The sequence below is a fragment of the Enhydra lutris genome, unplaced genomic scaffold, assembly GCF_002288905.1.
Source record: "Enhydra lutris kenyoni isolate GAN:26980312 unplaced genomic scaffold, ASM228890v2 scaffoldscaffold74, whole genome shotgun sequence".
NCBI lineage: Eukaryota > Metazoa > Chordata > Mammalia > Carnivora > Mustelidae > Enhydra > Enhydra lutris.
Window position 1 is genome coordinate 5,713,935 of NW_019154158.1, and position 20,817 is coordinate 5,734,751.

The following is a 20,817-nucleotide window of genomic DNA, read 5'->3' on the forward strand; positions in this document are numbered from 1 at the left end:
AGCAGACTCCCTGGCTGAGCACAGATCCAATGGGGGGGCTTGATCCCAGGATCCTGAGATCATGCCTGAGCTGAAATCAAGAGTGGGCTGCTTAACTGACTGAGCCACCCAAGTGCCTCTCTCTTTCCTGATTCTTCACATTATGGTCTCTGGTCTTCCTCTTCTGTTGCTTCTTTTGCTGTTTCATTTTTCTCTACCTGCTCCATACATGTTGCTGTTTTCTTATATTCTTTCCCTCTAATTTTAGGCAAGGTAACCATAGGCACCCCAAACTTAACATTCTCTTCCTATTTTCTCCTTTAATTTTGTGATAGCTCTACATGCCAAACAAAACTTTTTGGCATGCAGAAAGATGAGAACCTATGGGAGCTGGTGGGAGGAAGTCTGGGGAGGTAGTGCCATGATGAACTCTATATAGCCATGTTTGTTCTAATAGATTAAGGGTCTCTCCAACCCACTCCCAGATAGCTTTGAATAAAATCAATGGTCTTTCTGATTTTCCATACTCAAGGAACGTTTCCACACACCTACCTCAGCTGAGTCTCCACTTCCATCCAAAGCTCTGAGATTTGGCTTTTGCTAATCTGTTTACTACCCTTTCTTTTTTCCTTCACCTCCAACCTTCCTCACCTGCAATTAAACAAAAGGAGCATACCATTTCATGCAAACGTGGGCTTGGAATAGTCTTTCTACTGTAGCCTAGGAATTACTCAGTTTCACAACAGGTATATCCAACTCTGTCACTTTGAGACAATTCTCCTACATCTCTAGGTGACTCAAGTTTATCCCCTCCTCCTTCCTGTACCCACTGTATCCTGTATTAATCAGGACCCATCACACTTCACTGCACTGTTTTGTGTCTTTAAGAGGGAGGGGCCTGGGTGGCTCAGTCGGTAGATCAACCGACTCCTGACCTCAAGGTCCTGAGTTCAAGCTTCACGTTTTTTAACTTAAAAAAAAAATAATTTAAAATACAGGAAGTCCTGGGGCGCCTGGGTGGCTCAGTGGGTTAAAGCCTCTGCCTTCAGCTCAGGTCATGATCCCAAATCGTGGGATCGAGCCCCGCATTGGACTCTCTGCTTAGCTGGGAGCCTGCTTCCCTTCCTCTCTCTGCCTGCTTCTCTGCCTCCTGGTGATTTCTGTCAAATAAATAAATAAATCTTTAAAAAAAAAATACAGGAGGTCCTAAGTCTTAATTATCTTTGTTTTCTCAATGCCCGGCACACATCTGTTAAGTGACTGGGTTACATTAGCTTCCTACGTTGTACAGTTTTAAGTGACATAGAGTGTCCGCATTCCTGACCTCCGATACTGCCTGGAAGCTTCCAATTCTACTACTGCGAAAGAATGACCGTGTTTTGAATATAAAGACTCCTGACTTTCCCAAGGTCACCGTCAGTGGTGCTTCCCGACTCCACTACTGCCCTAACCCCCACCCCTGAAACCGTCACTGAGCCCAAGGTCTTATCTAAAGTGAGAGCCCAAGGACAGCCAAAGACCGCCCGCATGCTTCACAACAGGAACTCGGCCCTTTTCGAAACGTAGTTCCGCCAAGTACTCTCTCCAACGGACATCCTTGTTGTCCAATTATGTTTCGAGGCTCTAAGGGTTGCACCTAACCTGATAATGTCCAATAAAAAAAAAGGAATTCAGATTGGCACCAACTTTGACCAATGGTTGAAAAGATCAGCTATTATTAACCTATAGGAGCAGCACTGAAAGTGATATTCAGCAAATTCATCCAATGGACTTGGTTACTGCAGAGTAGGCCTCGCCCCAACGGCGGGGGAGCTGGTGACCCGGACTGCCGCAGCGTTCAGTCTCCACCCGGGCTCCGCCATGTTGGGTCTTGTGGGTCGTGTGGCCGCTACCTCGGCCTCCGGGGCCTTGAGGGGACTCGGCTCTTCAGCGCCGCTACCCCAAGCCCAGGTCTTACTGCGAGCCACCCCGGCAGCGCTCCAGTCTGGTAAGTGCCTTCCTCTGGGAGTCGGGTTTGTTTCTGCCACGCAATGACCTTGAGCCGGAGGCCGATTGTCACTCGGGCCTAAGGTATTTCTAATGTTAGAAGGACGTCAGAGCTAGTGCCCTGCCCTCTAACGGCGGGAGAACAAGAGTAGGTCGCCTATGGGAGCTTTCTTCGATCTAATTTATCTCATTTTGGAAAAGGGGCTCTCTGTGACGGAAAAGTGCGGGCAGGTGCATTGATATTCCCTCAAATGGGGGCACGGAGCTCTCGGATAATGGGGTTTGGGGCATGGGGAAGATCGTGTAGGTCTCGGTTCCTGCGCGGCCCTCCCTCCGGGTTCGTCTTTGTTAAAAGCGTGAGAATACCGGTCGTAGGCCATGTTTACCAGTTCTTGTGGGTTAAGACGGGGCTTCCCATGACCATTAATTGACCTGACCCCATTTCTTCCAATATCTTTTGTCTGTTAGCTAGAGACTATGCCACCCAAACATCTCCTTCGCCGAAAGCCGGCGCTGCCACCGGGCGCATCGTGGCGGTCATCGGTGCAGTGGTGGATGTCCAGTTTGATGAGGGACTGCCACCCATCCTAAATGCCTTGGAAGTGCAAGGCCGGGAGACCAGACTGGTTTTGGAGGTAGCCCAGCATTTGGGTAAGTAGACTTTGTTAAGAACAGTAGAGCTGGTTTAGTCCAAGTAACCCTCAAATTGGTCTGCCTTCTGTGATGATTTTATCAGTATGACTTTCGTTCTTCTGAGTGTGCTGAAGCTACATTTTAGGTACTGAGAAGGAGTCTTGGTTGACCTTAGGTCTTGTGCCAGCTCAACATGAAAGGTGAAGCCTACTTGTCCTGCATAACTCTGCAATCCCTTCAACAGGTGAGAGTACAGTAAGGACTATTGCCATGGATGGTACAGAAGGCTTGGTTAGAGGCCAGAAAGTCCTGGATTCTGGTGCACCAATTAAAATTCCTGTTGGTCCTGAGACCTTGGGCAGAATCATGAACGTCATTGGAGAACCTATTGATGAGAGAGGTCCCATCAAAACCAAACAGTAAGTATCCTCTTTGCTGCATCTACATGCGAAGGAGATGCTTTTTCTGCAGTTTTTTTTTCCTTCGATTATTTTGTTATTGTTTTTTGTTTTTTAAGTAAGCTCTACACCAGACCTGGCACTTTAACTCAGAGGTCACATGCTCTACTGACTGAGCCAGCCAAGGGCCCCTCTTCTAGTTATACGTTAAGGCAACACCTTCTAGTGTAGCAAAATTTTCCTGCAGAGAATGCTCAAAATGCTGATAATATTGTTATTAAAACCACAAATGTAGTTTCTGAAGAAAATTAAGGATGCAGAAGTTTTGATGTAAAAAAAAAAAAACCCTGTTACTTAGGACTCAAGTTGATTATTTGAGTTTTCATACCAGTGGCTTTGGTTGTGGGGTTTCCAAAACTGTCAGGACTGTATTACCTATGGATATATGAAGAAGTGCTGGTAGGTTAGGGCATAGTAAAAGGAAAGTCTTTGTGACAAAGTTGTTAGGGATTGAGATTATTGTTTCCTGAGATGATGGAAGTGGAATCCCCTTTATTGCAGAATGTCAGGTGAGGTGCTAGATGCCAGTGTGTGTGGAGTGTTACATAAGACATGAGATTATGAGTAAAGGGTTAGACTTGAGAACTGAGAGGAACCTTTCAACAAGATCTTCTCTTCCTGCCTCTACAGATTTGCACCTATTCATGCTGAGGCTCCGGAGTTCGTGGAGATGAGTGTTGAGCAGGAAATTCTGGTTACTGGTATCAAGGTTGTGGATCTGCTGGCTCCATATGCCAAGGGTGGCAAAATTGGTACGTTACTGGTGGTACATATTTTCCAGATCTAATGTGGGAAGAAAAAGCTTACCATGTAATGAGTTGGTACTGGGATCTATCCTTCGCTGATGAGTTGCTTCTGACTTTCGTTCTTCTGAGTTTGCTGAAGCCAGATGCCATTCCTGAGAAGGGAAAAGATAGAAATCCGGTGTAATTTTTTTTTTTTTTCCTGTAAGTTTTCTTATTTGGGAACACAGAACTCTTAAATATTGCTTCTTTTCAACCTATTCCAGGGCTTTTTGGTGGTGCTGGAGTTGGCAAGACAGTACTGATCATGGAGTTAATCAATAATGTCGCCAAAGCCCATGGTGGTTACTCTGTGTTTGCTGGTGTTGGTGAGAGGACCCGTGAAGGCAATGACTTATACCATGAAATGATTGAGTCTGGTGTTATCAACTTAAAAGATGCTACCTCCAAGGTAAGTAGTGAGCTGATTTATGTCCACATAGTAGTAGTGCCGGGAAACCATTTTAGTTGACTGCATTACTAGCTGAAGCCATGTGTTACATTTTCATTTCATGTGTCCTTGGGCCTACGAAGGAAATTCCTGTTAGTGTTTTCCCTGCAACTTGTAATACACTAAGGCATATTTTCTTTCTTCTTTAACATTACATTCCGTTTCCAGACTTTGTTTTTAGGAGGTAGTCCCACCATTTAAAAGTTAATTTTGGGAGTTGGAGGTGTAATTATATGTCTCAACCCTATTTTGTGCTTTTCACTTAGTTTTATTTCCTTCCTGTTTTGGGAATTTTGCCTTAATAGGATAGGGAATTGTGTTATTTTGAACTATATCTCTAAAAGGGAAAAGATATGCGGTAACCAAAATCTTGATGATTTCTGAGGAGGGTTTTTTGGGTAGATTTCTCTGATTTGGGGACCTTGGGTATATGGCTTCCATATCCTCTGCCGGGTTTTCTGACTGTGTATGATTACTTAGGTAGCTCTGGTGTATGGTCAAATGAATGAACCACCTGGTGCTCGCGCCCGGGTGGCTCTGACGGGACTGACCGTTGCTGAATACTTCAGAGACCAAGAGGGTCAAGACGTGCTGCTCTTTATTGATAACATCTTCCGCTTCACCCAGGCTGGCTCTGAGGTAAGAGAGAAAGCTTGAGAGTACCTGTTTTCATTTACCCTTTCTTTGGGGTGGTGCACATGAGGCTGAAGTCGGAGACCCCTAACACCTTTGTTGTTATTCTTTCTCTCTCTTTTCTAAGGTGTCTGCTTTATTGGGCAGAATCCCTTCTGCTGTGGGCTATCAGCCTACCCTGGCCACTGATATGGGTACCATGCAGGAAAGAATCACCACCACCAAGAAGGGATCTATTACCTCTGTACAGGTAAGAACAGTTAAGTGGATGAAGGTCTAATGTGTATAAAGGTATATACAGAGAAGTTACTTATGTCTCAAGATTTTTTACCAGATTAATGAGCTCTCTGGAATCATGTGTAAAATTCTATGTGCATGTTATAGAAACCCTAAAATGTGAAAAAATGGTCACTTAAAGTAGGAAGGCATACATGTGAACATAGATCACAAAAGTAGTGGTTTCCAGCTTAGAGTCTGAAGCTGCGTGGAAACACATTAAATACATAAATATATATATTTTATATATACACACACATAGTAAAATTATCTTGAGTGTCTAAATAGTTGTAACTTTTCAGTGAATCTAGTGAACCATTGTAGTCATGCAAGGTCTTTTGTTTTTAACTGAAAGTGTGGGTATCACTACAATAGTTAAAATGTAGGATGAAGAGCAAAAGGAATGACAGTGAAAACTTTTTTATCACAGCTTGGAGGGACCAGATCATCTATAAGCTCACTCTACTAGTAGGGATGGTAAGAAGGCTTTTTTGAGGTGGATTCTTAAATGCTAAGATGGAATGAGATGATGAAGAGAGGTCAGAAAAGGGGGGTGGCTTAAATTAGTTGGCTTCCTGCTGCTTCTTATGGGTTCTTCATTCACATTAGGCTATCTATGTGCCTGCTGATGACTTGACTGACCCTGCCCCTGCCACTACCTTTGCCCATTTGGATGCTACCACTGTGCTGTCCCGTGCTATTGCTGAGTTGGGCATCTATCCAGCTGTAGATCCTCTGGATTCCACCTCTCGAATCATGGATCCCAACATTGTTGGAAGTGAGCATTACGATGTTGCTCGTGGGGTACAAAAGATCTTACAGGTGAGTATTGTAGGTGAGATCGGTGGCCATAAAGTCATACAGTGGGTTTTGGGGGACTATATTAATACCAAATCTTTCCCAGTGACGTGTGTAATTTGCTTTGGAGTAAGGAAAGATGAGATAAGCAGGTGTTTTTTTCTTTTTTAAGATTAATTTTTTATTTGAGAGAGAATGCGCATGAGGGGGAAGGAGAAACACTCCCTGATGAGAAGGGAGCCTGACGCTGGGCTCAGTCCCAGGACCCTGGATTCATGAGCCAAGCCAAAGACAGACACCCAACTGACTGAGCCACCCAGGTGCCCCAAGATTGGCAGATTCTATTAGAGAGTGTCAGTGAGGTCTCTAGGGTTTCCAGGTATTTAGATTTGGAATCTTAATTTTTTCTAATGGCACCAGACAATAAGTTGGGAGGATAAGACCCTAATCTTAGCCAGGGTCCCTCATGATCCCAACTGTAACTTCACCACTAACTTGTTTTCCTTATAAAGTGAAGTAAGGTGCTAAAATGCTTCGTACAAAGGTTGGTGTGAATACAACATGGTATTAATCGGTAGGTGTCTGTCCAGATTCTTAAAAATGTGACTATTGGGGTACCTGGCTGGTTCAGTCAGTAGAGCATCCAATTTTTGATAACCAGGATTGTGAGATCAAGCCCCACATTGGGCATGGAGCCTACTTAAAAAAAGAAAGAAAAATAATAGATTCAGTCCTCTCTTGTCGTCTTCTAGGACTACAAATCTCTCCAGGACATCATTGCCATCCTGGGTATGGATGAACTTTCTGAGGAAGACAAGTTGACTGTGTCCCGTGCACGGAAAATACAGCGTTTCTTGTCTCAGCCATTCCAGGTAGCTGAGGTTTTCACAGGTCATATGGGGAAGCTGGTGCCTCTGAAGGAGACCATCAAAGGATTCCAGCAGATTTTGGCAGGTGAGATTTTTGAGAATAAAGCTGAACGTAAAATGGCAGAGAAGCTGAAATCTCTGGAACGTTCATTGTTCTAAACTCCCATTCCAGCACCCATCAAGCAATATATAAGTATATTGTGCCTAACAGATATTTTTTAAAAATTAGCTATTTCCCATCAGTGTTTTTTGGAAATACTCTATTTACTTCTGAGAGTGAAACTTGGGTTACTTGTTTGTCATTCAACATTTACTGAGTGTTTTCAATCTTAGCTACTCTTCTAAGTGAAATACAGGTCCTTATAAGGAAGGCATTATTATCCTGTTTTTACAAATCAGGAATCTTGAAGCACAGAATAGTTTAAAATAACCGGTCCTGATACCCAGCCAAAGTAGAGAGCAAATAATTTGAATCCAGGTTATGTGGCTGGGACCATTTTTTCTTGATCCGTACTGTATCATGTCTTGTAAATTGGATTTGTAACGGAAGTTTGTTAATATTTCTTGGATGACAAATTGATCACATTCTGACTGGTGGCCCCAGGGGGTGAAGTATGTATATACTGTAAAAAGTGTATCTTTCCACCTAAAACCACTGGATTTTTTTCCCCATATAGGTGAATATGACCATCTCCCAGAACAGGCCTTCTATATGGTGGGACCCATTGAAGAAGCTGTGGCAAAAGCTGATAAGCTGGCTGAAGAGCATTCATGAGGTCCTTTTGGCAAACTAAGCACTGGTGGTCCTCTGTGCTTTGCTTTTCTTTGCCCCTAATGCAGAAATCTCGGTTTGCTCTGTAGGCCACACGAGAGCCATGTTTGAAGACGTTGTGTTCTGTCTGAAGAGTATTTAAGGTTTCCAATAAAACGTACACCCCTCAGAACTGGTCTATTTTTCTTGGTCCTGACAACACAGCAAACACTGGATTTTAGAGTGGCCATAAGAAATAGTACAAAGTAGGCCACAGATGTTTGAATGGGGTCATCAGAAATGAAAAGCCATTGTCTTGATGGACAACTATGGGTCTTACGAGGGGTTCCCTGTTGATATGATTTCAATAGTAGGGCCTCAAGCTTTGGGCTTTTTATTTGTTGAGGCAGATTGTTTGCCTCTTGAATATTCTATATAGTTTATTCCTGATTGGTTAAAAAGCAACAGGAATATTTTCAGAAACATTGGGCAAAAATGGGTCTTCATTCGAGAACTGCTATTCTAAGACAAAGCAGGGGTCAGTGAATTGAAAATCTGATTTTTAGGAAATGATGCTGCTTCCGAAGGATTAATAGCCAGCAAAAATGTAGTCCAAAGGCCCACCCCTCTGTCTTAACCTAGGCTTGCCTTTTTTTCTCCATGCCCACCTCCCCCACCTTTTTTCAGAAAGTGTCTCTTGACTACTGTCTGCCAGTTGTCATTTTTCTGCAAGCTTAGAGCTGTGAATCCTTGAGGCAGTGCATGGTATAAATAACCATGAGGCCTATCCTGACCTCTGCTAAGATCCTTTAGGAAAGCTGGAGAGATTGAATCTTACAAGGAAAAGCAATTTCCAGGGTTTGTGGGGTTGGGTTTTTGAACTAAATGGAGCTAGAGAATTTCCCCTTCCTTTAGCCACAAAAGTGCAGGGTTAGGAGTACTCAGAAGTACACCCCTCTGCGTGTGAAACAAATCCGTATTACAGTGCAAAGTCCTTTTTGGTTCCCTGTTAACGTGGTCTCTCCCGAGCTTAGGGCCCATCTCCTACTGCCCTCTGGTGGTAGGACTGGAGGCTGCAAGAACACTGATCTCACCATTTTGAAATCCATAAAGGCCATTTGCTGGGATGTGGTTCTTAGCTAATGACTGTTTACAAACCAGCTGGGGCTTTTGTCCTGAGGAGGAGCCTGCATCTATAGGCTCCACCCCTGAGGCATTCAAGTTGGGTCGAAGCAGGGCGGGGACAAACTGAGATCCCAATTCAGAGGCCCCTGGGGGCTGAAGGTTGGGGAGGGGCCTTGGGAGAGGTGCCAGGGGTGGAGCAGGGGCCTGTAAGTTTCCTCCCATCTGCCTCTGACGTCCTTGGCACTAGTCTCTCCTGTGTCATGATCTGGACAGAAGGTGGAGCCCCTGAGCCGACTGTGCCTGGTCTTTTGCTCCCAGAAAAGCCTGGATTTGGGGAAATGCTGAGTTATGGGGGTGGGGGCATTTCCTCTAGGTCCTGACTCCAGTGGGTAAGAAGCTGGTGCAGAAAAGCCCCAGGATATAGGAGTCAGCCCTTTCTGCTTTGTTTTTCCATGTTACCCAGATGCAGACCTGGTAACTGATCCTTAAGGTCGTTTGTATCCTTCCATCCCCTCCCCCACACGTTTACGTGTCTCAGCATTCATCGAGAATCTTCTCCCTCTCACTAGCTGCAACTATTTATTTCCTTCCCCCTTTACCACTCTCTTCCACCACGCCTCTGGAGTGTCAACACAGATCTAACCTTCCTCCATATTTCTCCTGGTTCTGCCCTGTCCTCGCCTCCTCCTCCCTCTCCACCCAGAGAAAGCCCCGCCCTTCTCTCCTCCCTCCCCACCCCAGTCTGTCACACAGGGACATCACCCTACAGCAGTTCAGGCTGTGGTTCGCAGGAAGCATACATTGGCTTTTTGATTCGTGCTAGTTCCCAGCTCACAGTTTAGGAGGATCTAACACCAGCCTTCACGTGAAGGGGGAACCAAGGACAGTGAGGAGCTGGGTGGTCCCAGATTTGGAGCCCTGCCAGCTGGACATGGGTAAGTATGAGGACCAGCCCCCGGGGAAGGCCTGAAGGATGTCTACCTCCCTCCCCGGCTGACTCAGCAGGGGTGGGGCCTAACCTTTGCTCTTTTGGGGGGTGAAGGAGGGGAAACGGGACCATCGGGGCACAGGGCTCAGGTGGTGAGTGTGCGGACCAAGGGATCGAGAGCACTGACTAGCGCCCGTTCCCAGGAAGAACCTGAGACTCTGCACCTTGGAGGGGGGGGGCTCCCCCACCTCACCGTCCCACCCAACGCCCCAGCCCCTTGCTCCTCCCCGTTTAAGCTGCTAAGATTCAAGTAATATCTTACAATATTCACTGCTGGCCTCCCCCCCAAAAAGTAAAATCTACTTTTTGTTGCGTTGGAGGATTTCTAAGGTGCCTCTCCTCCCCTTATTTTCTCCCAGGCCTTTTAAGTCCCTGTCTTCTCTCCTCCCCCACCGCGACCCACCACCAGGTGGGGGCTGCACTGAGCAGCTGCTTCCTGTTGCCCCAGAGGTTGCTGCAAGGCTGGTAGTGGTTGGGGGAAAACTGAAGTAAAGCCGATTTTCACGGTCCCACAGCAGTCCCACTAGGGTTGCTCTTGGGGGCGACCCCCCTCCCCCCCGCCCCAGCTCCAGTCACTAACACTGAGAGGCAGGGTTGAGGTTGAAAGGCCTAGGAGGTCTTTGCCCTCGTGGCTTCCTGATTCCAGAGGCTTTTAAACTTGGGTAGTGGAGGAAGGAGGCTGTGCCTTTCCACAGCTGTAGGGAATGGAGCCTTGTGGGGCTGAAATGCAGGGAACCTGTTCATCTAGCAGGGCCGCTGTGCGTTACCCCAAGCAGCCGCGGCCTTCCTCCGGCACCCCCACTCCTCCTTGGCGTCCTTGGGACTCTCTTCCCGGCCTTCCTTTGTGAGGAGATCTTTGCAGGAGTCCCGAGATCGCGGTCGGAGCTCTCCCCAAGTCCTCCAGTTCGGACCCACCACCCTCCCCCTCTTAACCAGAGAAGTTTGTCTCTTCTTCCTGGGATCTCTCTCTTCCTCCATCTGGGATCCTTCCTGGTTCTGGCCCCTAGGAGACGCCACCCGCTTCCCCCTCCCCCCGCGGATTCTTCGCGACCGCCTTACCCAAGCGCTTGTCCCTACTCCAGTAGTTCCTGCCCCTTTAAGTGCTACCCCCCACCCCGCACCGCCTGCGGCCCAGGACTTGGGGGGAGGAGACGCCGCCGCCACCCGGCTCGGGCCACCTGCGCCGCCGCCGCCCGCGGCCCGGCCCAGCTCCAGGTGAGGCTCGGCACCCCTGCCCGGTACGAGAGTCCCGGGGTAGGGCCGCTCCTGCGGTCCCCTGACCCGGGGATCCCCGCTGTCGGAGACTCAGGATCTGACTCCCCCTGCGGGAGCTGCCCTTCCTCTCTCCCCCTCACTATCTAACTCGCCCATTTCTCCCCTGTCCTCTGCGACCGGAATCCGGAGGCTTCTCACGCGTCTCCGCCAACCTCTCCCCAGTACCCCTCCTATCCTAGACCCAGGATCTCCCCCTCCCCCGCGCCTTCCTCGCCAGAAAAATCTCCCGCGGTCTGGGTTTCGCCTCCTCCCCTCTGGATCCAGAGCTTTCCCACGCCATCCTAACCTCCAATGGGAGGGGGAATAACCGCCACCCCACTCCTCTCCCTTCTCCGTAGTAAGTAGGGGTTGGAGGTTTAGCATAGACTATAGTCACTTCCCGACCCTGCTCCGCTTAGACCTTCAAGTTCAGCTAAGCCCCATCCAAAGCTTTTCTGTAGCTCTCACCCCACCCCACCTCTCTTGGAGTTTGGGGGTCTGACCTCAGCATCCATCAAGCAGCCGTGATGAGAAGGCCCTCTTCTTGGACCTGGGGTGGGCTGGTCCGGTTTAGGAACACTCCTACTCCAGAGTCAGGGAATTGGGGGAGGAGGGCACACCCAGAATCTCGAGATTCTTGGCTTAAGGGTCTGTTGGGAGATAGTGGGTGAGAGGCTGGAACTAAGCTTCTAAAGGTGTTGGGGTGGTGGGAGAAGAGAGGGAATCTTAACTTTCTCTGCTCAGATGCAAAGGGAGTCCCCACTCTAAGAAACTGTGGGCTTGTTCCACCCGCCTCTAAGACGACCTTGGAGAAGCTCATTGGGGAGTTGGAAACAGGTCTGTGGGTGACTTTGAGGGGACACACACCAACTTGGAGAGAAGAGGAGGAGGATTTATGGTTCTTTTGATGTGTTATAGGAGAATCTAGACTCCCCAAAATATAGAGGGGAAGGAGACTGTTTTGCAGGAACCTGGAGAGGGAAGGGAGCAAGTTGGAATGGTTAGGGAGTTGAGGGCTATCTCCCTACTAGACCATATTAATACTATAAACCATTCAACCAGAGAGGGCAGGGAAACTAATAATTACCTCACCTCTATTGGGGAATTCCCCCTCCCTCCAAGTCCAGCTGTGCCCCTAGCTCTGCCTCTTTTCTTCTTGTGCTTTCATCCTTCCCCCTCTCCGATCCTCCACTCCAGAATGAGGGGACAGGGTGTCTGGACTTGTTTCACACTCTGAGTCATGTTCCATGGCCTGGAAGATAGCTGGGTGGAGGAGAGGGGTGGTCGGCTGTGGTGTTGGGGTTGAATTCCAGGAGTATCTGGAAGGGGAGAGGGAGGAAGAGAGGGAGGTAAAGGGATACAAACGGGAATCCCCTTCTTTATCCCTTTCTTTCTTTCTTTCCCCTCCCAGCCCCAGCCATCTGGCTTCAGAGTGAAGCCAGGCACTGTGGCAGCTGACCCCAGAGTCAGGGTGGTGCAGCAGGAACACAGGAAGGGTGAGAAAGGGGGAGCAGGTGCTAATTTCTCCCTTCTCATTTTCATTACCCGCCCACTGGCCTGGCTTGAGAGAGTTTCTCAGTATTCCCTAGATATCCTCACAAGTTGCTGAAAAGATGACCATTTGCCCTTTCTTCCCCTCTCTAGTAGCTTCCTAAAGGGCAATGGGGTGGGTGATTGGCCCCATCTGATGGCGCTGAAGAATGTTTGGGGACATACGGGGTCAGCCTGCCCTCTGTCGTCTGGACGGGGGTGGGGGGGGCAACACAGCTGCTGCCTGGAGTGGTTTCTGACTAGAAGTAAATACCCAGCTGTTGGGCATATTGACACCCCACCCTCATCCTTGCTCAAAGAACAAGGAAGATCTCTGGTTAGATGGGATGAGGAGGGGGTCTTCTTCAGGGAAAGGTAATTGAAGTCTTTCTGCACCAGATGGGAAGAACGGATCCTGCCCCACTTTCATTTCTAATCGCAGGTGGCCCTCCTATCCAACATCCCTCTTCCCTACCGCTCCCGGCTGGGATAGTCCTAGAGGTTGCCTGGAGACTAGGCCTGGGGCTCGGAAGGGGTGGGGGCAGCCAGTGGGGCACAGGAGTAACCGGCTCTTCCGGAGCGTAGTGGAGCCAGCGGGTGGGTGTGTGTGGGTGTGTGGTGGGGGGGGGGAAAGGGCGTGGCTACACCCGTCTGACTGGCGCAGGCTCCTCCCCTGCCTCCTGTCTCTGACTGGCCGGCTCTACGATTGGGGGCGGGAGGTAGGAAGATTCTCCCTCATCTGCCCTGGAAAAGGGAATAGAAAAAAAAGATACTAGCTCTCTGCCCCGGCTCTTTAGGAAGCCACTTCCAATCCCTGAGCTCTCGTCATCTAGTTTTATTATTTATTATTTTTTATTTTGGAGAAGGTGGGGGATTCCTTAGCTGATGTTTGCTGGATCCCTTTCTCCAGAAGGAAGGATCCCTATCCCCTAAGTTGTGGCCCCCATTTAACTCAGGAACTTAAGGTCATCAGGCTGTTAGTGTCTGTCTGTCTGTCTTTATTTATTTATTTATTTATTTATTTCCAGTCGTGACCTATAAATCTGTTATTTAGTCAGGGAGGAGAGAAGGGTTTTGATTTATACCTGTCTACTCCTTCCCCCTGGTAATCTACTTTTCTCCGGAACAGGAGAGAAACCCTTCTAACCCTCTTAGCCTCTTCCTTCTAGCCTCCACACACTAAAGCTTTGCTAAAGCTCACTTCGTTATTAGCTTCTCTGAGCCATTTGTAGTGGGGAGTAGAGTCTGTTCCCAAAATTGAGGAAAAGCCCACTCATCTGTGGAGTAAGGAAATCCAATCCAGACTGATATATTTGGCCCTGCCTTGCCCCATCCCCATCCAGTTTTCAGATTTTCTTCCTCTCCAGACCCCGAGGGAAAGGTATTTTTTGACCCTTCAACCTGCCAGTTTCATTATCCACACTCTGTTCCTCTTCCAGAATATTCAGCCTGAGTTTTGCAATTGTTTGTAGAACTGCATTGCATTGAGTAGGAATTATCTTGAAGCCTGCAAAGTCTGTTGAGTTACAAACCTGGTTTCTGGTCAAATTTTATCCACTGTTGGACCATGAACGAGTCTGTTAACCTCTCTGGGCCTTAATTCATCTGCCATATAAGAGCAGGTTGAGCTAGAAATTCTCTAAATTCTAACATTATATGACACCGTTTTCTATCCTGGGACCCCGCAGTTGACATTTTAGTTGAGAGCCAAACTCTAGTCCCCTGCTAGTTTTTTCTTTCCTGTTTTCAGGTTTCACACAGTCATATGGCCCTATCAAAAAAAGTACTGGGGGGCGCCTGGGTGGCTCAGTGGGTTAAAGCCTCTGCCTTCGGCTCAGGTCATGGTCCCAGGGTCTTGGGATCGAGGCCCGCATCGGGCTCTCTGCTCAGCGGGGAGCCTGCTTCCTTCTCTCTCTGACTGCCTCTCTGCCTACTTGTGATCTCTCTGTCAAATAAATAAAATCTTAAAAAAAAAAAAAAAGTACTGGGGTTATAGAATAGGTGGACATTTGGGGCATCTTATTTGCAGTGTCAGTTTTCTGGCTCACCTCCTGCCACTCTGACCAGGTTTTGGCTAGGTTCAGGTCTTCCTTGTCTGGTTCCAGAGCCGAGTTTCCTTTTTCTACGCACAGGAATTTTCCCGACCCCCAGAACCCTGCAGATGTTGCTGGGAAAGTGGTGATCCAGGCAGAACGAGGCTGCCCCCACGGGACAGAGGTGAGTAGGCAGCAGATGCTGCAGGCTTTTGCCTTTCCCCACCGCTTTATGAGGACTGGACTTTCCTGACTAACCTTTCCGCTTTGACACTTCCACTTTTCAGCTACCCAGCCTGGGAAATAACTGCCCTTGAAAATTCACCTCCACCTCCACCCCTGTTAGGGGAATGGCACATGCCTTGGTCCTAAAATTTTGGTCTAGTCTTTAAGGTTAACCTTTGGGATCATGGCACGCCTTTCATTTTGCTCAGTGTGAAACAGGACTACCGCCCACAATGAGACTCTAGGCAGAGGGAGCTGTCGGGTAGTCTAGGAGACAAAGCGGCGCTAGGACCCAGATCCGGGTCGGGGAGCGAAGATGACGGGCACTAGGACCCGGTGGTGGAGGCCGAGGAGGGCGGCTCTCTCTGGGCCGCAGCTTCCCCGCCCCCTCCGGCTTCGGCTCACTCCTCCCCCGCCGGCCATGTTGGCTCCGCTCGGGCCCCGCGGTTGAGCCGCGTCCCCCTCCCCCCTCCCGGACCCCAAACCCCCTCCCCCGCGGTCCCCTCCCCTCCTGGCGCCCGGAGCGCGGCCATGTGAACCGCCCGTACCCCGGGGAGAGACAAGCCCCGAGCCGGGCTGGACGCCGCCGCCTCAGGTCTGTTGGGTCTCTGGCTGGGGGCCTGAGGGGAGGGAGCCCCGCTTTCATCCGAGGCTTCTCTCCGGGAACAGAGGCTCCGGTGCTGCCAGGAGCCTTGCTGTGGGCGAGAAGCTGACTCGAGCTTATTTCCTGTTAGGACCCAGCCTGGGGCGGGGGTCTCCCTGACCAAGGGACTGGGAGGAGAAGGGGGCTGGCGGGTCTGCTTAAGACCCGGGCTGGGGCGGCGGGGGCGGGAGGAGCTGTGGAGGCTCCCGGCGACGACGACGACGGCGGCGGCGGCGGCGACGAGGAGGAGGCGGAGAAGCCGCCTGCCTGGTGATGACTCCTGCGGGGGACTCGGATGGAATCCCCGGGAGGGGCTCCACCTCCTCGGGTGGGGGTGGGGACTGCCCGAGTGCGACGGGTGGGTGAGGGGGTTCCCTGGGCGGGTTAAACACTCCCGTTTGTGAGGATTGGGGCGTTTTGGCAGCGGCGAGTGGAGGTTAGAAAGGGTTTCCAGGGGTCTCAGGGTGTCTCCCTCGGTGAGGGGTGCACGTTCTCTTGAGCGTGGCAAGCTGGAGAGGGCCTTGCTAGAGCGGTGCTGTGCTTAGCTTGGGGCCCTCAGAGTCCCAGGAGTCTCCCACTCCAGGGAGGGGGGTTGATACTGAGGCGTCTGAGCTGGGCTTTTAGGAAGGGAAGAATAAAGAGGGATCTCCTTGGCAGGGGATCCCTCACTAAGGGGATCCCCATTTGCGTGGCAGAAAAGATGATCCGGTATCATCCCTTTCTTTGCTGATGTACCCAGTTTTCAGAGGAAAGGCAATGCCAGTAACAGACGTCCTTTGTAGGATTTATTGGAGTGCGAGATTTGCATCCTTTGGGGGGCGATGGGGGGGTAGCTTCCACCTCCATCTGTACACAAACAGCCCCTCCCCCAAGCCTCCTGCAGGAAGTGGCCGGGAAATGGCAGCTGTGCGTTTGCTGCTGCGTCTCTTGTTGTTTTGAAATGTCCATTTTAATCAGATTTAGTTTCATTTTCTGAGGCCTTCTGGGCGAGCTTGGATCCTGCCAACCATGTGGTCTTGGGAGTCTTTTTGTAGGACTTTTTTTGGGGGGGGGTAAACTTCATTTGTCAACTGGAAGTGTAGTCACTGCAGTTGACTCACTGAATCCCGGTCTACCTCCCCGCTCCCCTCCCACTCCAGAGCATCTCTGCCTCCCTGTCTGGATTTTTTTTTTCCCTTGAGCTAGAGGTCATAGAGAAGCAAACTCAGTCATCCACCAGCGCCGCTGCACTTTCAATGCTAGTGATGCAAGTTCTCTGAGCATAGAGAGCTTCCAGGAAGGCTTGGGATCTTTTGTGGCACGAGAGTGACTTTTTAGGGTCCTGTTTAATATATTCTTAAATATAACTTTTTGTATTGCAGAGCACCTTGTCAGGTGAGCTTGTGAGGTGAAGAAGGGTAGATTCTGAGAAGTGAAAGAAGAGGGAATGGAATTTATATGTTGGAGTAGGAACTGAGTGAAGGTGATGGGCTTATTCCTTACTGGTGATTCTAAGCCTAAGGATAGTCCCTGTGGGAAGGCTCTTAGTTGATGTAGGGTGCTGAAGGGTTTACCTTCTGTAGAACCAGCTAATAAGGAGAGTTAGCTGTCATGTGACTTCATCTTCAATCCATAAAAGACATTTTGTCTCTTGTTACCTTTCTTGGAGAGTGGTGAGCTTTTTTCCCCTCTGTGCTGCACAGAGTCATGTGTCCAGATTTTCTCTTTTCTCCCACCTGATAACTGCAGAAGATTTCTACTATAGCATATAGTGATGGATTGTTTGTACTGTGTCCTCAGGCACTTTGTTAGATACTGGGTTTGGTTAGAGGAGTTGGCGACAGGATTTTATATTTTGAGAAATGACATATTGAGATCATTTGGACTATCCTAAAAACTGCTTAAGGCTGGCATTTAGATAATCTTTTCAGTATTTTTTGGTCCCACCTGAATTATAGGTTCCTAGATGAGAGATCCAGGTAGGAATAGGTGGATGTATGATTATGTGACAGCAGCATCACCACAGTTAAGATAGCATTATTGCTCTTTTCAGTGGAGCTGTTGGGGTTGATATTATGGAAATAATAAAAACAAGTCTAGTGTCATTGTCCTTCTCCTTGTCTCTTCTTGACTGGTTGGTTCTTTTGAATTGCTTTCTGATAGGGTTGATTCGACACTGATTTTTAAGTTCCCCTTTCTTCAACATTTCCTTTACCTAAGTTGGGACCTGACAGAATAGTAGATTGGTTTTCCCTGTTCCCCAACACTTAAGAAAGTGAAGGAAGGAAAAGGACCACTCCAAAGGAATTAGAAATTGATTCTGTGAAAGTAGATTTTGACTTATTTGATACATGATTAATCAGAAAGCTGAATGAAGCTAATTTTTTTTTGTGTCCTTTTTATAAAATAGATGCATTTTTCTTTCAAAGCAGTGGATTTCTGAATATTGTTTTGTTTGTTTTTGTTTCCTTTATAAAGGAAAAAATTTTGAGGTGTGGAGGCAACTACGCAGGTTGACCTCAGAGCCAGCCAGAAATCTAGAATGCCCTGAGAGGCTCGTCTTGCAGTCTTGTGGTTCTGGAATCAGGTGTTGCCAAGAGAGAAGCAAAGCTTGTCAGGGTGACTGTGTCGTGCTACCATTGACCTTTCTGATTACCTCTGAAGAGGTTTGCTATATTCTTTTACTGTTAAACTGTGTAGAAGTTAGTCCTATAATTGGTATGATGTTTGATGTTGTTTCTTATGTGTACAGTAAGGCAGTATTGCCAGAGTTTTTATGTCTTCGGATATAGAGTGAAGTATAAAACTCAGGAAGTATTCCTGGGGCATGTAATCTACCTAATTTATTTCTTGAAATATGGATGTCTTCATATACCCCATAGCCCAAGATTAATACCTTATCAGCATTGTTGCATATGGGTCAGAGGACTCTAAAATAATTTCTTTACCCACCTTGGGGTTTGAACTTAGGACCTAGAGATCGAGAGTTGCATGCTCTACTGAGCTAGCCAGGTGCCTACAGAAGGACTTTTTTTTTTTTTTTTTAAACCAGGTTGTCGGTCTGTATCCTTTTGAAATTTATGAAATTCTGCAAAATAGAAAACCTATCTTTGAAGAGCTCTGGAGATTGTTCTTAGATTGGGTCACTGGCAGTAAAAGTAGCATTGTGTTAATATGTTACTTAATGTTTTATCCTTCTAGTTACAGAGAATAATTAAGAGGGCATTTTACAAACAAAGGATAATCTAACTTTATCAAAAATTCATCAAAAAACTAAGACACGAGGGTTCTTTTTTTTTTTTTTTTAAGAGATTTTATTTATTTATTTGACACAGACCGAGATCACAAGTAGGCAGAGAGAGGGGGAAGCAGGCTCCCCACCAAGCAGAGAGCCCAATGTGGGGCTTGATCCCGGGACCCCGCGATAATGACCCGAGCCAAAGGCAGACGATCAACCGAATGAGCCACTCAGGCGCCCCGACATGAGGGTTCTTTTTTTTTTTTTTTTTTTTTTTTTGACAGAGAGATCACAAGTAGGCAGAGAGACAAGCAGAGAGAGAGGAGGAAGCAGGCTCCCTGCTGAGCAGAGAGCCCGACGCGGGGCTCGATCCCAGGACCCTGAGATCATGACCCCAGCCGAAGGCAGCAGCCCAACCCACTGAGCCACCCAGGCGCCCCAACATGAGGGTTCTTAAGAGAAAGGTGGTCTCACTACTTTTGGTGTCCTTGGGTTGGACTTTCCATGACCTATCTCACTAAAGGGGATTCTTAACCTGCCTGCTCAGCTTAGGTTTTTTTTTTTGTTTTTTTGTTTTTGTTTTTGTTTTTGTGGGGGTGGGGTGGGGTGGGTTATCTTCTTCAAGGAAAGCGTTGAGTCTTTAACTGTTAGAACTGAAATTCTGAGAAATAAACTTGTTACAACCTCTAGAATGTAGCTTTTACTGTCCTATTATTTCAGAGGCATTTCCATTCTTCCGACAGTGAAGTGACTAGCGAGAACTGTGGTAGAAAACCTAATCTAGATCATCATATATCCTTTTGGGTACATGTTGGATAAAATCATATATATCATATATATCCTTTTGGATATATGTTGGATAAAATAGCCAACAAATATTTAAACCTACTATGTACCTTGAGTGTTTAGTTATTTTTTTTTTTAAGATTTTATTTATTTATTTGAGAGAGAGACTATGAGAGCGAGCATGAGAGGGGAAGGTCAGAGGGAGAAACTGACTCCCCGTGGAGCTGGGAGCCTGATGCGCGACTTGATGGGACTCTGGGATGATGACCCCAGCTGAAGGCAGTTGCTTAACCAGCTGAGCCACCCAGCACCCAGGCACCCTGAGTTTAGTTAAGTCAAGCAAAACATTTTACTATTTAGAGCTCAAATTTACTGCCCCTTACATTCTCAGTACTTCCCGATTTCTAGGCCTTGTTTTCTGTAGGGGACAACTGTCTAAAATATGTCAAGATTTGGGGCCTCTCTTCCCTCTAGAAATTGTTACCTCTGTGAAGAATGAGACTGAAGTTTTGGGTTCTCTGAGCAAAAACCACAACCTTTATTAGATGAGTAAGCTGGCAGTGGCAGAAAAGATAGATTTCTTCATTCATTTGTCCAATCTGTGGGTTCAACAAATATTTCCTTTGGTTCTTTTATGTATTTTGCACTAAATTCGGTGCTGGACATACAGTGGTAAAACTTAATATCCAACTGGTGCTGTAGAACCTGCATGGTTTGGAAGAAATAAAGATGGAGAACAATCATCTTTGTGTTCTGAGCAGCCTAAACATGGCAGTTGCCTTTGAGTTGCCCCCCCCTTAATATATATAGTCTTTTTTTTTTTTCATTGTCCTGCCTCATTTCCCTGACTGTGAAAGGGGGTTAAAGAAAGCACATTTTGAGAGAATGAGCCTCAGTCCATACATGCTGTAGTCTTGAGTCAGAGTTCTTCCAAGGGCAGATTGTTACCAGGGCTGTCAGAATGGGCTGAAGAAGACATGGGTTAGCATTTTGAACTCTGAATTGGTGGAGGAAGACAGCTTAGCCAGGAAGGGATTTTTAGATATAAAATTCAGAACATCTTTGTATCTCCCTCAGGGTGTGGAGATAGGAATTGGGGAATGGGGCAGCTTTTGTATTATAGCAAGATTTTTCACCCTTAGCACTAATGATATCTTGAGCCAGATGATTCTTTCTTGTGATGGGCTATCTTGTGAATTGCAGGATCATTAGAAGCATCTCTGGCTTGTACTTACTAGAAGCCAATAGCATATACCTTTCAACATTACTAAATGTTCCCAGAGGCAAAATCACTCTTGGTTAGGAACTACTGTATTAGAGTATGGCTCATGAATCCAGAGATGAGTAGAGTTGAGAAAGATCCCTTTATAACATTCACTGTTACAGAGCTAAAACACAGT

At 47.6% G+C, this 20,817-nt stretch overlaps 2 protein-coding genes across 6 annotated transcripts in view; both read left to right on the forward strand.

Moving 5' to 3' along the window:
- Positions 1-1,743: 1,743 nt before the first annotated feature.
- On the forward strand, positions 1,744-7,806 carry LOC111160107 (ATP synthase, H+ transporting, mitochondrial F1 complex, beta polypeptide). Its single transcript, XM_022522952.1, has 10 exons — positions 1,744-1,966; positions 2,434-2,616; positions 2,843-3,017; positions 3,687-3,808; positions 4,066-4,250; positions 4,770-4,928; positions 5,050-5,172; positions 5,808-6,020; positions 6,749-6,950; positions 7,543-7,806. Exons 1-10 carry the CDS (start codon positions 1,840-1,842, stop codon positions 7,638-7,640), a joined length of 1,587 nt encoding a protein of 528 aa, XP_022378660.1. The 5' UTR covers positions 1,744-1,839; the 3' UTR covers positions 7,641-7,806.
- A 1,685-nt stretch (positions 7,807-9,491) lies between these two features.
- The window catches only part of LOC111160106 (bromodomain adjacent to zinc finger domain 2A), a 33,160-nt gene continuing 21,834 nt past the window's right edge, over positions 9,492-20,817 (forward strand). For 3 of the 5 annotated variants that reach the window (XM_022522946.1, XM_022522948.1, XM_022522949.1), the window contains exons 1-2: positions 9,492-9,676; positions 14,646-14,730. The gene's annotated coding sequence lies outside the window, so the exon portion shown is untranslated. Of the gene's footprint in view, positions 9,677-14,645; positions 14,731-15,297; positions 15,367-20,817 lie in introns of those variants that run through there. The other 2 variants (XM_022522951.1, XM_022522947.1) reach the window with 2 other exon arrangements.